Source organism: Euprymna scolopes, chromosome 4 (genome assembly GCF_053919585.1).
Source record: "Euprymna scolopes isolate OS-2025 chromosome 4, ASM5391958v1, whole genome shotgun sequence".
Taxonomy (NCBI): domain Eukaryota; kingdom Metazoa; phylum Mollusca; class Cephalopoda; order Sepiida; family Sepiolidae; genus Euprymna; species Euprymna scolopes.
The window spans coordinates 105,986,853-106,003,212 of NC_136485.1; the positions used below are offsets into that span (position 1 = coordinate 105,986,853).

Here is a 16,360-nt window from a genome sequence, read left to right on the forward strand (position 1 = left end):
AGTTGAAAAAACAGTGCATACTTTATTTTTTATTGGAATCCTTTGAGATGAGTAATTTGTGTATTTATTTATTTATTCGTGGATTGCTATTTTCATCTTCATAGTTGTTATTTCACCACGTTTCGGCGAATTCATCATCTGGCCTTCTTCATATGATTAACCGCAACGTATTAAGAATGCTGAGTCTCGTAATTGTGTTCCCAGTAATTACTGCCTTCCATAGTGGTAGTTGTTTTACTACGTTTTGGCCAAATAAACCTCTGGCTTGCTTTGGGTAGGATTGAAACTGCTATTTTCAGACAATGTTCACCTGGAGTTGTAGAAATTCAACGCCTCTATCCATTGCGCCATTGAGTATTTGAGATGGTGACAAACAAATGCAGACTTTTAATATAATAATAGATATATTCAAAATAAATTAAAAAATCAAAACGTTCATTCCATTTATTAAATACGTATTGAGTTGACAATTATTTTTAGGGAACTAGAAAGATTTTCAGTACTTTCCACCTCTTTCGACAACTTTTGCAAATAAATTTGCGTTATTGCAACCGTCGCTTCTCGCTAGCAACGATCATTGGTCTTCACTGGAATTTGGAGGACAAAATGACTCCCCAAAGTTCCTGTCCTCTTTATACTCATCCAGTGGATGTTATGTTAGTGCTTTCTTTCCTCTTTTACTATTCTCGACTCTTTGGTTTGGTGTCAGTCGATGTTGACACTACAATAATTATTTTATTATTCCTCCCAAACAAGATGTATTGCTGCTGAAGCGAAAGTGATTGCTGCGATAGAAGTCAGATTTTTCATGTGGGATGAGGGAGCCATGATTGAGAGTTGGACAATATGACATTTGTTTTCATTACATTTTAATTTTTGCATGTTGCTACGGTTGAGGAAACAGGGAGAAAATTCCAAAGGCAAGTTGTCAAATGAAAGATGCTTTCAGAGTAGAAAATCTTTTGACATCTAGGGACCTAAACAGTGAATAGGTGGTATTTTGCTACAATCGGATGGATCGGGAATATTTATGCCGGTAGAGGGTCGGGTACAAGTGCAGGGAGTTCGTTGGAGCACATTCCGTGGAAGTACTCATAAAACAGGCACATTAAAACTGCAGATTAGAAGCAAATTATACAGATAGATAAAAATGAAAATGATAACAGTGGAATTTCCACAGTTCTCGCTAGTTTATAATTATATTAAAAAAAAAAATACATTTTCCTTTTTGAATACCAAAAATAATTTTGCATTAATTCTAACTTAGGTGCAAGTCTATAATTTAACTTATAAACAAAAATACAGAAAAATCTTTATAATGCATGTACACGACACAGAACGAAAATGGCATATTAAAAAAATGACATAAATTGATCGAGTAGTTTTCATTTTTATATAGAAAATCATTTTTGACGATTGTCACCGATTAATAGCAAATCGTAGCCATTATGAGCCTAGTGTTGATCTCTACCTCTTGAGAGGTTGTTAAGGAGAGTAACCAGTGATGAATTTAAAAAATATCGGAGCTTTCACTTCCTCATACAATTTGTTTTTCTTAGTTTAAAAACAAAAACTGCTCGATCAATTTATGTGATTTTTTGAATATGACATTTTCGTTCCGTGACGAGCATGTACATCATAAAAAGTTTTCTGTTTTTTTTTGTTTTGTTTTTTTTTGTAATAGGTTTAATTCTGGATTTGCACCATAACTTTTCGCTTGTAAGAGAAATTATCTAATTGCGACATTTCCAAATTAACAATTTGAAATTTTCTGGCCATGTAATTATTGTGTGTTTTTTTTTGTACACGAGCAGCAGTGTTTCCCGATCGTAATGAACATTTGAATACATTTTAATTCATGCAGATTGCATATTTATTATTATAGATCCAATTCTATATTGATTATTATATTATTCCCTAGTGCTCGCCCAGTTTAGCTCGGTCGTACAATATTCTGGTGCTTTTTAATATACAGTCGACAGATCGATATTTTTAAATATGTCGTTTTAAGCAAAATAATATTACATACTTAATTGTCATACCGAAAATAGTAATATATCCAAAAATTACGAAAAATCTTCGAGTAGAAAGTTGTTTCTATTTAAAAGTAATTTTTACAGAAAATTGAGTAAAATCGCATTTTTCTTAGATATTATATTTTTAATATTTTTTTATGTTTAAATATGATAATTTAATTCATACAGATTTCATATTTATTATTATAGAGCTAATACTTCATCCGTCAATTGAGATTGAGTGTTGGCTATTGATTTTTGTCACCATCCCTGTGCCAAACTACATCGTACACATTTCCTGCAGATTCTTCACTCAAACTGCATTTCCCTCCTTGCACAGATTAGCAACTGTAGTGTCGAGCACCATCACTTCATCGATACCCGTGACACGAATATTATAAATGTATAGCACATTCACAGGTTCCGTCATGGCTGTCTTGTGATCTTTAGGCATGACGTTGTGCTAGTACACTGCCTCTGAGATTGTGCACCTTGTTCTTACCACAATGCACTTTGTTGCGCAATGGGACCTCTCAGTTATTCCATTTCCAGAGGATAAGTGGGCGCACTGAAATCGAGTGTGCACACCTCACATTTGTGTAAACTCAGCAAATACCTTTTCACAAAACGCTGCACCATTATCCATGAGAAATTTGATCAGCAGTCTCCTTTCAAATAATATACTCTCCAACTGCTTAATGACGCTAACAGAATCCTGTCAGTGCAACTGCTTCCAAGTGGCAAAATGGCTACAGCCACAATCTATCAACGTCAAGTACAACTGAGTGCCAAAATGGATAATATCCATAGCAACCCTGCCCCAGCCTACCTAACTTCCAATGCACTGGGGCTGAATCTATAGACTGGCATTCTTTGCAATCCCCAACCACCGCCTGCATTTCAGTTTCAATTATTAATGGGTTGACTAACTTCACAAAGTACCATCACACTGGTGAGTTGTCTGTATCTGAGACACATGTTGTTCTGTGGCCATGGCACTCGCAAATTCTCAGGGTTCTGTCACTTTACGGATCTCATTTAATCATCTCTGTGGTACTCTAGTAAGTTGGTCGGTTCTGTTATCATGAGACTTAATGAGCCCTACATCAATCTTCAGTGCATATTCCGAGACCAAATCCAAGAGCGTGGAGAGGTGACACCTAATTAACATTTCCGAGCCAGCTTTGGTGTGCACTCTCGTCTGTCCAGACAAGGTGTCAGTTATTCACCAATATACACATGCACAGTTCGTTTGTAAATGTACGGTTTTGGCTTTCCACTGCAATGCAAGGTTGACATCTCGCAGCACAGCATCAAGCTCAGCTAAATTTATGTGCTTGTTCTCATGCACTGCTCAGAGCCAACTTGCATCGTCTGCCACGGAACATTGCTTTCCACAACTACGCCAGTGGTAATGGAACTAGCGTCCACCTACACAGTAACACTTCTCTACAGATAAACCAGTCACCTTTCACTGGATCGATCTGGGCTGCTATCAAACAAATGTCTTTGATTATCCATGCTAGAAGAGGGTCTTGCACTTTGTCATCCAGTTGTCATCAGATGTAACCAGTCACACACCTGGAAATGGCCAGTTAGTTTCCTGCACGCTGAAAATAAAATTTGGTGAGTAAGTCTATCGGGCACTGCTGGAAGGTCACTTCCACGCCACCATAACAATTTTCCATGCTCTTCCTGGACATGTAATCCCAACATGCATGAGCCCAATCTCAGCTGTTCTGGGGTCTTGCCTCCCGGACCAAACTTCTCCAAATGTTTCTTAACACAGGTTGCAGAACACACACTTTCATTCACAAAAATGTTGTAAATAAGCTCGGTGTAAATCCAGCACTGCAAATTTTGGTTCCTGCTGTCTCCATTCCCTCAATTTTTGTAAGCAACATGCACATCCACATACTCATTTAGCTCCCGATAATCCATAATGGACCAAACTTTCTGTTTGTTCTCCTGCACAACAGCCATGAGGGGGATTAGACCTTTTGGAGAGCCAAGTTCATCTTCAGGATATGGCAGCAGCCAGCCATTATCGATCCACATCTGCAGTTCGTGATCATATTCCTCACAAATTTGTGTTGGAGCTGGATACTCTGCAAGTCTATTTCTCACCAGCCCATTTTCACAATGTAGTCTACTTTCGAGTGTTCTGTTCATACTCTGTGGAGAAGTCAGGCTTGGTAATGGTGATAGCAGCAAAATTGGACTTGCTGAAATGTGGAAAAGTTATCTCATCGCCACTAGACATAGCAACTCTTCCCAGTTGCTTGATTGCGTTCAGCCCAAGCAATAAATCAAATCTCAGTAAGTATCTATCTACAACTAAGACTTCTATTGCACCAAGGTTCACTTGCACCACTCCTATTCCACGGCAGCTAAATGTACTTCCATTTGCTGTGAGCACAGGGGTCACTTTCCTCATCCATTCCTTGCAACATGACTTCCGGACTAGTGACTGTGTACATCCAGTATCCACTAGAACTGTATGTGATAATCTATTGATGTGAACAGTTATAATCAGCAATGCGCCATTTACTCTAGTTTAGAGGATTGGCGCTGAATTCTTGCCCCCTTGCTCGTTTCCCGGATAAAATTGAGCAATGTGTCCACACTGCTGACATCGATAACACATGATAGTTTTCTGAAGCTTGACATCAACATCTCTGCCCATAGCGCTATCCAGTAGACAATCGCTTGCCCTATGATTGAATCTATTGCAATTATAAGTGTCCGTCTCCTTAGGTGTGATTTGTGTCGACCGTGCAGCTAATGCAGCTTGCTCTGGAACTCCTCTGCAGATCTTTAACATGGCACGAGTGCACGTGCCAGCACGTGTGACAGATTTAGGTCATCCATCTGAGAGGATGCTCATAAAAAGTCTTCCGCATATTCAGGCAATCCAGCAATGAATGCACATTGCAAGCATTGATCCAATATGCTGCCAAACAGGACCACAAGCCTATGTAGTTCTGCCAAAAATATGTCGACTGTTTCACCTGGTTGAGATAGCATGCTGCAACTTAAATGGAGCAAAGGGATCCAAAGCAAACACTCAAAATCTGCCTGCTTTTCCTCACTTAATTGCTGGTAAACAGCATATGCGCTGCCCAACAAACACATTGGAATGACGCACTCGATGTGCTTCACCCCACTCAGTTGATATATCAGTTCAGCTTTCTCCAACCACTCCACTACTGACGGTCCGGAGTCACTGCCATCAAATGCTGGTATGAGCTTTGGATTAAAGGCCATGATGGCTGAAATAGCTTATTGCTTCATGAGAGAACACCAAAAAAAAAAGTAAATATAAAAATTTATATATATTTATATTACACATGACTGCACGATCCTGAATAAGTCTGTTCATGCAATCCTGAATGCCTCCAAGGATTCGGCACAACACAGTCCTGAATAATACCGTCGACTTGACACAACATGATCCCGAACAATACCATCGAATTGACACGATATGATCCCAAACAACACCGTTGATCGAATCAACATGATCCCAAACAATACCGTCGATCGACACAACACAAGCTCAGAACAATACCATTGAATTGACATGCCACGACACCATCTTGAATGCAGTAACACAGAGCAATCTTTTTCAATGCCCCCAAATGACTTACTGGCTTGTTTTTTATAGCCGTTGGTCAAAACTCAATCGTCACTGTGGTTAGGATGGATGTAGCTCGTTGGTAGACTTTTGATTTGCAATCAGAAGGTCCCAGATTCATTTTACCCGCAGGTAGGCCTGACTCATACGCTGGCACACAATTCTTGTGCGCTTCTGAGCATGCTTGTCACAGAAACATACATATATAAAAATTGCAATCATTTGACCTACATCGCATCGCCCTGTGACCTTGCATCTCAGGGAAGATGCACTTTACAAAATGGAGACAAACAAACAGACACACGGACATAGTGAGTTTTATAAATTTGATTTGTTTACCTGTTCCGACATTTCGTCCTTGAAATGTTTGTTTTTCCTTTCCTTGCTTTTCGTTCAATTACCTCAACATTCTTCCTTCTTACACATCTCCTGCCCTACTATTTACTCGCCAGAGCCGAATAGGATTTCATTGTTTCTAGAATATTCTATTCAGCTAAACATTTGTTGCAAGATTCTGTGACGATATATCGTTCTGTTGATGGCTTATTTATTCTAATTTGGTTGTTTGTTTGCCTTTCGGTTGGAAAGCGCTTCACACCTGCTGTTAATAGTGTTAGTTGGGTGTGAATTACTATGCTTTATATATATATATATATATATATATATATATATATATATATATATATATATATATATATATATATATATAAGCTGAATCTGTGTGTGTGTTTGTGTGTGTGTGTGTGTGTGAGTGTGTGTGTACATGAATAGGCTTCTATATGGTTTACTATTATACTAAACAGATTACATACAATGATAGAAGAGGTATAAAGAAGAAAAATAGGTATATTACATTTTGAACAGAGTGGTTTATTAAAATTGTGGGGTCTGCGTGTGCGTCTGGACCCCAAAGAATGGAAATAAAAAGCAAAAAAAACAAGTGAAGCATACATGGTCCGGCGTAAGTGTACAGTGAGCAAGACATAAACATGACTAAGTTCAGCATTTGCCCCCTCCCCCATTTAGCCCCAAAAGTCCTCAGAGGACGTCAAATCCTAGTGAAAATGAACAAACTGTGCAGTTTTAGGCCTTAACATATGTAAATCTGAGTTCAGCACCATGCAAAAAAAAAAAGAAATGACTAAGTCCATCATTTGCCCTCCTCCTATTTAGCCCCAAAAGTCCCCAAGACCTTAACATATTTAAATTTGAGTTCACCATCGTGCAAAACTGCTAAATAGGCATACACAGAAAATTTTGGACAAATATGGTAAAATAGTCCTAAAAATGGAATGTTTTTATTAGCCCTAACAAAATTATATAGAAATCAGTTAGTTACAACTTTTCAAAAAGTTTTATAAAAATCCAAGGCATCAATTTTTTTGAATAAACACAAACGTGTCAATTTTAGCCATTTTAACCTCAATGGCATCGCTAGGGGGGGGGGGGGGGCAACCAGAATTTTCCAGGAAAATCCATTCTGTTACTTTTTTACTCATATCATGTTTAATGTTTGTGCAAAAATTTCAAAAAATTCCAAGGCGTAGTTATTGAGAAAAGTGTGGACAGACGAACGGACGAATGGACAAGGGTGAATTTACAGGTCCACCTTCCTTTTGTTGGGGGACCAAAAAACTTTTACCAAGGGTTTTTGATATAAATGCGCATAAGAATAATTTGATAAGTATGTTTCACTTTGAACAGGGATGGTATAATAAAATTGTGGGGGTCTGATTTCGTACCTGCCCTCCATAGAATGGAAATATGCCACAAACTTTAAAAAATGACTTTTGATATCTATCTGCATAAGCACACTTTGATAAGTATGTTTCAGTTTGAAGACAGATGGTATAATAAAATTATGGGTCTGCGTTCGCGTCTGACCTCCATAGAATGGGAATATGTTACAAAGTATAAGAAGGGTTTGTTTTTAGTATAAATCCTCATAAGAATATTGTGATAAGCATGTTTCAGTTTGAATCGGTGAGGTATTATACAATTATGGTGTCTACCTACCTTTCATAGAATAGTTTTTCATTTTTTTTTTTACTAAAATATTGTTTAAGAAAAATAAGTTGATTGTAAGTAATATCGAAACCAATTTAGGTGATTGAAATAGGATTTGACTAATATTTAAATAATTTATGATAAAAAAATCGAAGGGTAAGCTATTTGATATTATTTTCTGTGTGTTCTTTGTTCCTTTTAAGTAACTGATTTTTTCATTAAATATCAAAGTTACTTAAAGGCGTTTAATTTAACTCTTCCATTTTTTTATCATTAATTATTTGAATATTGGCTAAATCCTATTTCAGTCACCTAAATGGGTTGTGACAATATTTTTAAATAAATAAAACAATTAAATAATGAGGTCGATAGAATAGGCCAAAGTGAAACACAAGGTCGATTTCATGAGGTATAAATGAAGATTGTGATAGGCAAGAATTGCCTCAGTCGAAAAGGATTTGTTCTCTAAGAGCAGATACTAAATTTTTAATTATTCATTCAGAAAATAATTTTTTTCCATCATAGATACTACACTTGGAATTATTTATTCACAAACAAATTTTATTTACAAATATTTTTTAATGACTCCTTGAAAATTTCAAATGCAAAAAAATAGAATTTCTTTACTTTTCAAAGATATATTTATAGTTTGATTGATCGAATTAAAATTCCTTTTTTAAGTAAAAATAATTACTTTTTAATTTAACAAATAAAAGCCCGTTGGAAAGGTAATAAGGTCACACATTAAGGGGATCATTCATCACCCAGAACCTAGTTTTGGCACTTTTTTACAACCATAAAATATTTCAATCATAGTCATTTGTTTTCCTAGTTTTGCATATGAATTACAAAATATCTGATATTTCCCCAAATCCTTCGGCCTTTGTGGAGGGGAGACTACAACTTCGTGCTATGGTTTAAAATGATCTGAAATAACAGCAATGGAAGATTTGATCCCAAATATTTCTCATATGTTATATCTCTCCTCTTTGGTTTTCATACACAAAGTAAATTTCACAGTGTATAAAGATTATTTGATACTAGAGATATTCATAATTGTACCCTATTTCAAACAAAGAGGGGAGATATAACATTTGAGAATTATTTGGAATCAAGTCTCCCCTTGCTGTTATTTCAGATCATTTGAAACCATAGTAGCAAGTTATTTTAAATTTTAGAATACTCTTATCAATTGGACTGAGTTAATTTCTTCGTGTTGTGATTTTTTTGAGGGGGTGGAGTAAGAAGCCGCTAAAATCCGAAAGCACTAATGTCAATAAATAATACTTTTACAATAATATATTTTTTAATCGCTGTTGATTTCGATGGCAGTTATCATTTTTATTTTATATTCAAATATTTAAAAAAAAAAATGTAAAACCTTAATCTAAATTCTATGTCTAAAACTGATCATTCAGAATCATCGAGTTTAAATCATTTAAATCTTTTAAAAATTAATTATTTTTGATAATATTTTTTTTTTTTTTGTAATTCAACTCATCATATTATGTATTATTGAAAAATAACGTTTTATTTTATAGAACATACTAACATTGAATTTATTCCAATTTCCTATTTACGAATTCAAATTAAAAACATGTTTATACATAAAAAATAAATATTTAAAAGATTTCATGAAAACGGGATTCTATGGTATTATTGGACAAATACTTAACATAATTAAATCCTTCTTGAGTGAGAGAAGAATCCAGGTTGTCCTCGATGATCGTACATCTAAACCATATAAGATAAATGCGAGTGTGCCTAAGGGGTCAATCCTTGGACCTTTATTATTCCTGATATTCATAAATTACCTCTCTGATAAAATAGTCTCTGAGATGGGTATATATGCTGACGGCACCACGCTCTATAACAGGCATGAAGGGAAAACAAATAAACACATATCCAAGGCAATGGTGGAAACCCTAGAGAAAGATCTCCAATCTGTAGTGGAATGAGGTAAAAAATGGATGGTAACATTCAATGCTGCCAAGATTAAGCTTGTTTCCTTTAATAATCGCAAGAAACCTTCTCAACCACTAATAAGCTATGGTTAAAGATACATTACCTGAAAGTACTTCATTTAAGCTCCTCGGATTAACGTTCACACGGAACATGATTGGAACAGATACATCGAGAGCATAAGGTTGCTGCGAAGAAGGTGATCTCTCTCTACCATGCTAGAAAGTTACTTACGCCTGAAAGTATCCTGTACCTCTACAAGGCCATCATTCTCCCATGTATGCAGTATTGTTGTCACATTTGGGCTGATGCATCTGCTACTAGTCTCTCACTCCTGAACAGAGTAGAGATCCCTAGATGTAGCAAAGTCCCACACAGTAGAGATCCCTAGATGTAAGAAAGCCTTCTACTCTAATAGTTTCTTCCCCGGAACTGGTAAACTTTGGAATTCCCTTCCGGTTTCCTGCTCCTCCCAACTGTACTGACATGCAGAAGTTCAAGTGTAATGTGAACAGACATTTTGCTGCTCAACTTCCTACATAGTATCCCTTCAACTTATATCTCTGATAGTAGCCCCCTACATCAAAATGGCACTGTGCCTTTTTTGGGGTGAAAATGTAATAAAAAAAAAAACTTGATTCAAAGGTGAATAATCATCGAAAGTTTCATGAAAATTTGACCATTAGTTGATTTTTGCTAGATTTATTAAACACGCTTATGTCTTTGCCTTCAAACTGGCGAATATATAGGAACAATGTTTTAAGACGGCAATTTTAGTCTCGCATTTTCATTATTTTCGTACGCTAAATTTAAGGAAAAAATATTAGTTTATTTTAGGCTTCTTTTAAATGGTACCAAAGTTATAATTAACTTATATTAAGAATGGTATATATGAGGTGGTAAAATCTGTATTGTGCTATGGATGTACTTAATGGTTACCTATTGATAAGTAGAATAAGTACCCCATTAACTGTCGAATTGGCCATTACTTTGGATATACAATCAAGAGTAACACCAGCTACTGTCGGAGATGCCATGGATATTACACGTGGCGTTTATTAATTCTGTTGAACTTTAATGTTTCCTAATTTCAATATTAGTGCAAATGGTATATTAAGTAGAACAGAAGAGACAAAACGGGTCAAGTTGTAACAGCTGAATAAACCCATGGGAGGGGTGTCAAGAGATGAAGCAATAAATAGATAATGTGGGAGTTATTGCGTATGAAACAGTGTTTCTGGGTCATCTTTAATGTGTGTGGGGGGGGTCTTATGAAGTTGGGTAAATTTTAATTTTTTATTTCCTAAAGACGCAATATAGAAAATAAGACAGTTTTTAAGATATCCTAGTTGAAATTTTCATTCTTGTCCATAATGTCCCCTATATTAAAAAAAAAAAAAGATAGAGGAAAATCTGTATGATGTATCCGTGACAGAAAGAAAATAGCGTATTCCAAAAATCTTGTAGCAACCCCCCCCCCTAATGAACTATACTCTCTGGCGGATCAATGCTTCCCTGTAAGTTCTTCGGCCATAGACTGGCCAATCGACAGGCAGGGTGCATTGATCCTACTGTTCCCAAAAAGAGTGCAAGGGACATCCAACAGTCAGCACAGAGCCGCGAGCGAAGACACACCTTCCTCTCCTCCTCGCCCAGCACCGACAGTCCGACGTGGACTTGACTCAAGAACTTCGAGCTCCACCACTATTATCTCGTGGAATAAAGACTTGCAAAGGTTCAATGTTAAAAGGAGTTTGTTGTTTTTTATCGAGGGTTCTAAAAGATAAATAATTAGCTGGGGTACAACTACCCCACTAAAAATGGTGACCCCGACGTGATGCTCCTCGTTAAAAAAAAACTTCTCAAACAAAAAAGAATATTTTTTAAAGAGAACGTACAAACTTTCTTCCAAACATTTGCAAAAACAAAAAGAAATTACGGAGAGCACTCAAAACGAACAACAACTACAGACTGAAAGAAGAAATAATATTTCATATATATATATATATATAATTCTTCGAAGGGATTCGCACAAAAAGAAACAAAATTTTTTTTTACCAACCAAAAATAAAAAAGGACAATTCTTTGTGTTAAAAAAATCCCACGTGGCCTCTCACCCACCTCCAAAACGCACATACACGTCAAAAGTATCGGCGTCAAGGTGTCTGCGGCTTACAAACGAAGGAAACTAAAAAAAACAAAAAAGCGGCCTGATATTCTCCATAGAGAATATTTTACAAAAAAAAAAAAGAATTTTGGTTAAAACAGCCATTTCCAGCTAACAAGCTCTCTATTTCCCCGATAAAAAAAAACCCCGAAATCATCTTCCAAAAATCAAATACTTATCACCGAAAACCATTCAACAACACCGGACATATTGTTCCCCCACGGAAAAATAAAAAAAACATCCCCGCCGGACACATTCATGCAATTCAAACACCACGTGTCATATGTAGACTTAAAAACGTTTTAAACGGATATTCTTCCCCTGCCAGCAAAAGAAAAAACCAACGTGAGTACTTGCTTCATATAAAAAACACACACACACACATAGTTTTTCTATTTTACCAGAAATATAAAAATAAAAAGAAAAAGCATAGTCTATCAATTTATTTTATTGTTTAAAAAAAAAAAAAAAATATATATATATTTTTTTTTTCTCCTACTACGTACAGTTCGATACCTTTTCTAAATACCCCACGCCACACGTGCTTCGGCTTAAATGTTCCTTTTCCTATTAGAATAGATTTTTTTTTCTCGGTCCTCCCAGAAGGGACCCATAAAAGTATATTTCTTTCTTTTTTTTATTTTTTATTTTTAGTACTTCCAATATTTCTCGTGTTCCTTTGGCATTATCCTTCAAGTCGGATAACTGAATATTTTTTGGTCTGTTCCTTTTTTTTTTTTTTTTTTCGTTAGTTAAACATGTCCACCGTATTGCCTGCCTTTGCTGGCGACGTGCGAGTTTGGTTTGCCCAATTGGAATCCCATTTTTTGGCAAACAACGTATCGGAGCAGACAAAACTGCACATATTATTCAGTGCATTCCCCGCATCGTTGACGCCAGTTATCAAGGATTTGATAACAGACACCCCCATTAATTCTACCTATGAAAGCATAAAGCGGGAGGTGCTGCTCCGAACGTCAGTCTCAGCAGAGAGGCGTTTCCAAACGTTGGTCCATGATGAACTTTTAAGGGACCGTAGAATGAGAGAACTGGCAGAAGACGTCCCGGCCGACAGTGCCCTTATAAAGCAGCTCTTCATTTCGAGGCTGCCATCTCAAGTAATGGCAATTTTGGCACCTATGGTTGAGAAGCAATCTGTAGATACCATAGCAGCATCAGCGGATAGGGTGATGGAATTCTCTAGGGGACCTACCACCGCTGCGATCCCTCAGCCACAGGCTGAAGTTTTTACACATGCTGCTGCGACTGGGAATGCAAGCCGAGACGCCACGTCTTTGGCTATACTTGACGCTATTGAGCGTCTCACCAAAGAGGTAAAAAAATTAAACACAACTAGAGCACCATCGCCCAGACGCCGCTACCGAGGTCGCTCACCATCTCCCCATCGCCGCCGCCAGTCTAACACGCCAGGGCTATGCTTTTACCATAGCCGTTTTGGAGCAGAGGCACAGAGGTGCACAATGCCCTGTTCGTTTTCGAACCAGGAAAACTAAGGTCTGGGGACTTGAGCACGGCAAGCTCTCCACCAGGTATGCACGCAAACCGTGCCTATTTTATTATAGACTCGCTATCCCAGGCACGTTGCTTGGTTGATACGGGAGCCGCTTGCAGCATATGGCCGCTAAAACTCCTTGGTAAAAAACCACCAGTATCGCCAATCACACTGCAAGCGATAAATCACTCGGCAATCCCCACGTATGGTCAAATTTCTCGTTCTCTAGACTTGGAATTATGGAGAGACTTTACGTGGGTCTTCACGGTGGCCGACTTACTGTACCCCATACTAGGCGCAGACTTTCTGCACCACTTTAACCTATTAGTGGACATGCGAAGACGTCGGCTGATAGACGCTAATACGGAACTTTCCGTCTCTGGGGTAAAAACAAACACCCCCGCTATCAGCCCTGTATTCTTCATTGCTGCGTCTGATGACCCATACCAGACTTTACTGCAAGCATACCCAGAATTGACCAATTTAAATTTTGTGGTCAGCAAACCCTCTCACTCAAAAAAGCACCATATTGAGACCACAGGTGCACCTGTGTTCTCACGACCACGCCGCCTCCCTGCTGATAAACTTAAGGCAGCAAAGGCAGAATTTTGCCATATGCTGCAGCTGGGAATAATTCGCCCATCGTCCAGTCCATGGGCTTCCCCTTTGCATATGGTCCCTAAGCGTGATGGGGATTGGCGTCCGACTGGGGACTACCGACAACTGAATGCCATGACGGTACCCGATCGTTACCCAATCCCACACATTCAAGACTTTGCTTACTTGCTGCATGGTTGTAAGACCTTCTCTAAGCTAGATCTGGTTAAGGCTTACCATCAGATCCCGGTGAATCCGGCCGACATACCATAGACTGCGGTTACAACTCCATTTGGAGCGTTTGAATTTTTAACTATGCCCTTCGGTTTGCGAAACGCGGCTAGTACCTTTCAGCGCTTCATGGACGAAGTAGTGCGTGACTTAGACTTTGTCTATAATTATATAGATGACATTCTCGTGGCAAGCGCCTCACCTGAGGAACATGCCACTCACCTCCGCCTACTGTTCGAACGGTTTCAGAAATACCAGGTGAGGATTAACCCTGGTAAATGCGTTTTCGGTGCTTCGTCGCTAGTTTTCCTGGGCCACATTATCAGCCCAGATGGTATATCTCCGTTACCAGAAAAGGTGAAGGCCCTACAAGACCTTCAACCACCTACTTCACTTCGCCAACTAAGGCACTTTCTTGGTCTGTTGAACTATTACAGACGTTCCATCCCATGCTGTGCGGATCTTCTAGCCCCTCTTTCCGACCTGTTACGCAACAGGAAGAAGAAAAACGAGCAAATCTCACTTAATGAGGTCCAACTAGAAGCGTTCAACGAAGTGAAAACAAAGCTAGCGATGACATCCCTACTTGCACACCCCATACCTGATGCCCAGTATTCTCTGGTCGTTGATGCATCAGGCACAGCTGTAGGTGCAGTGTTGCAACAGCAGCACCAACAACAATTACAGCCTCTCGCATACTTTTCGAGACAGCTGAAACCGGCAGAACAACGTTACAGCACGTTTGGCCGCGGACTCCTAGCAATATACCTCGCAGTGAAACATTTCCAACATTCACTCGAGGGCTGTCAATTCGTGATCTACACCGATCACCGTCCGCTTACATACGCACTGCGTGCTAAGCCGGACAAATATTCTCCCCGTGAAACTCGCCACTTGGATTTTGTTTCACAATTTACTAGCGATATCCGACATATTTCCGGTGAACAGAATGCTGCGGCAGATGCTTTGTCTCGCCTTCCCATTAATTCTCTGTCCTCACCATCGGATATCGACTTACAGCAAATGGCCCTAGACCAGCCAAGTCTGGACACTTTGGATCCGTCGTCACCTGAATTTGCAACTTGCAAATTCGCATACCTGCCTGTGCCACTTCAGACACACAGATCATTTGTGACACCGCAACGGATTCACCTCGACCACTAGTTCCAATGACTCATCGTAGAGTTGTTTTTGACACCCTACACAATCTGGCACACCCCGGATGCAAAGCCACAGTGAAGCTGATTACAGCTAGATTTTTCTGGCCAAATATGAGGCGTGATATCACTGCCTGGACACGTTCCTGTGTATCCTGCCAAAAGTCAAAGGTGCACAAGCATATCCGTGCACCCCTAGGAACATTCAGCACCCCAGACGCTCGGTTTAGCCATGTTCACATAGATCTGGTTGGACCATGGCCGGTCAGTCAGGGATTTACTTATCTCCTGACCTGCATAGACCGTTTCACACGGTGGCCCGAGGCCATTCCCCTCACAGACATTTCGGCTGAGTCCGTAGCGCGAGCCCTTATATCAGGCTGGATATCGCGTTACGGAGTTCCCACCACTGTAACCACGGATCGTGGTGCACAGTTTGAATCCCACCTATGCATACTAGGGAACAGACCATAAAATCTTCGGTCCCAAAGGACATTTCGTCTTGGACTCACGTTTTCCTTAGGAAGGACTCTGTGAAAGCCCCTCTTACTCCACCTTATACCGGTCCTTATCGCGTGCTTTCACGTACTAACAAACTTTTCACCATAGACATCAGTGGTAAAAAAGAAACTGTCTCTATTGACAGAATAAACAAAGCCTTTCTGGACACGAAAACGCAAGAGCCACACATTCCCCCTACATACATGCATCATCAACATACACCTGAAGCAAGTACTCCCAAGGCAGACAACTACGTTACTACCACGCGTAGTGGTCGTAGAGTGCATTGGCCAAAGAAGTTGTGCAAGACTATATATATATAAAAAAAAATAAATAAAAATTTTTTTTTCCTCACACAAAATTTTTTTTGCACAAAGACATTTTCTTCTTTTATAAAGAAATAAAATAAAATCCTTTTTCTTCATCCTTAGCATGAAAACTCAGCTTTTCACTGAAAAGCAAGAACATTTTCTCATAAAAAAAAAAAACAAACTTTTATGAACATTTTTTTTTTCTCTCTTATCAACTGCTACATTTCTTCTTTATCGGCTTTCCACCTAAGCAGGGGGTGATGTA

At 38.6% G+C, this 16,360-nt stretch overlaps 1 protein-coding gene across 1 annotated transcript; it reads left to right on the top strand.

The window, feature by feature from the left end:
• Positions 1-12,543: 12,543 nt before the first annotated feature.
• LOC145271789 (uncharacterized) lies at positions 12,544-13,299 on the top strand. Its single transcript, XM_080127010.1, has one exon. It carries the CDS (start codon positions 12,544-12,546, stop codon positions 13,297-13,299), a length of 756 nt encoding a protein of 251 aa, XP_079983136.1.
• Positions 13,300-16,360: the final 3,061 nt, after the last annotated feature.

Bases quoted from the DNA above. Each gene is read 5' to 3' on its own strand.
- LOC145271789 (XM_080127010.1), top strand. From the start codon at position 12,544: ATGTCCACCGTATTGCCTGCCTTTGCTGGCGACGTGCGAGTTTGGTTT.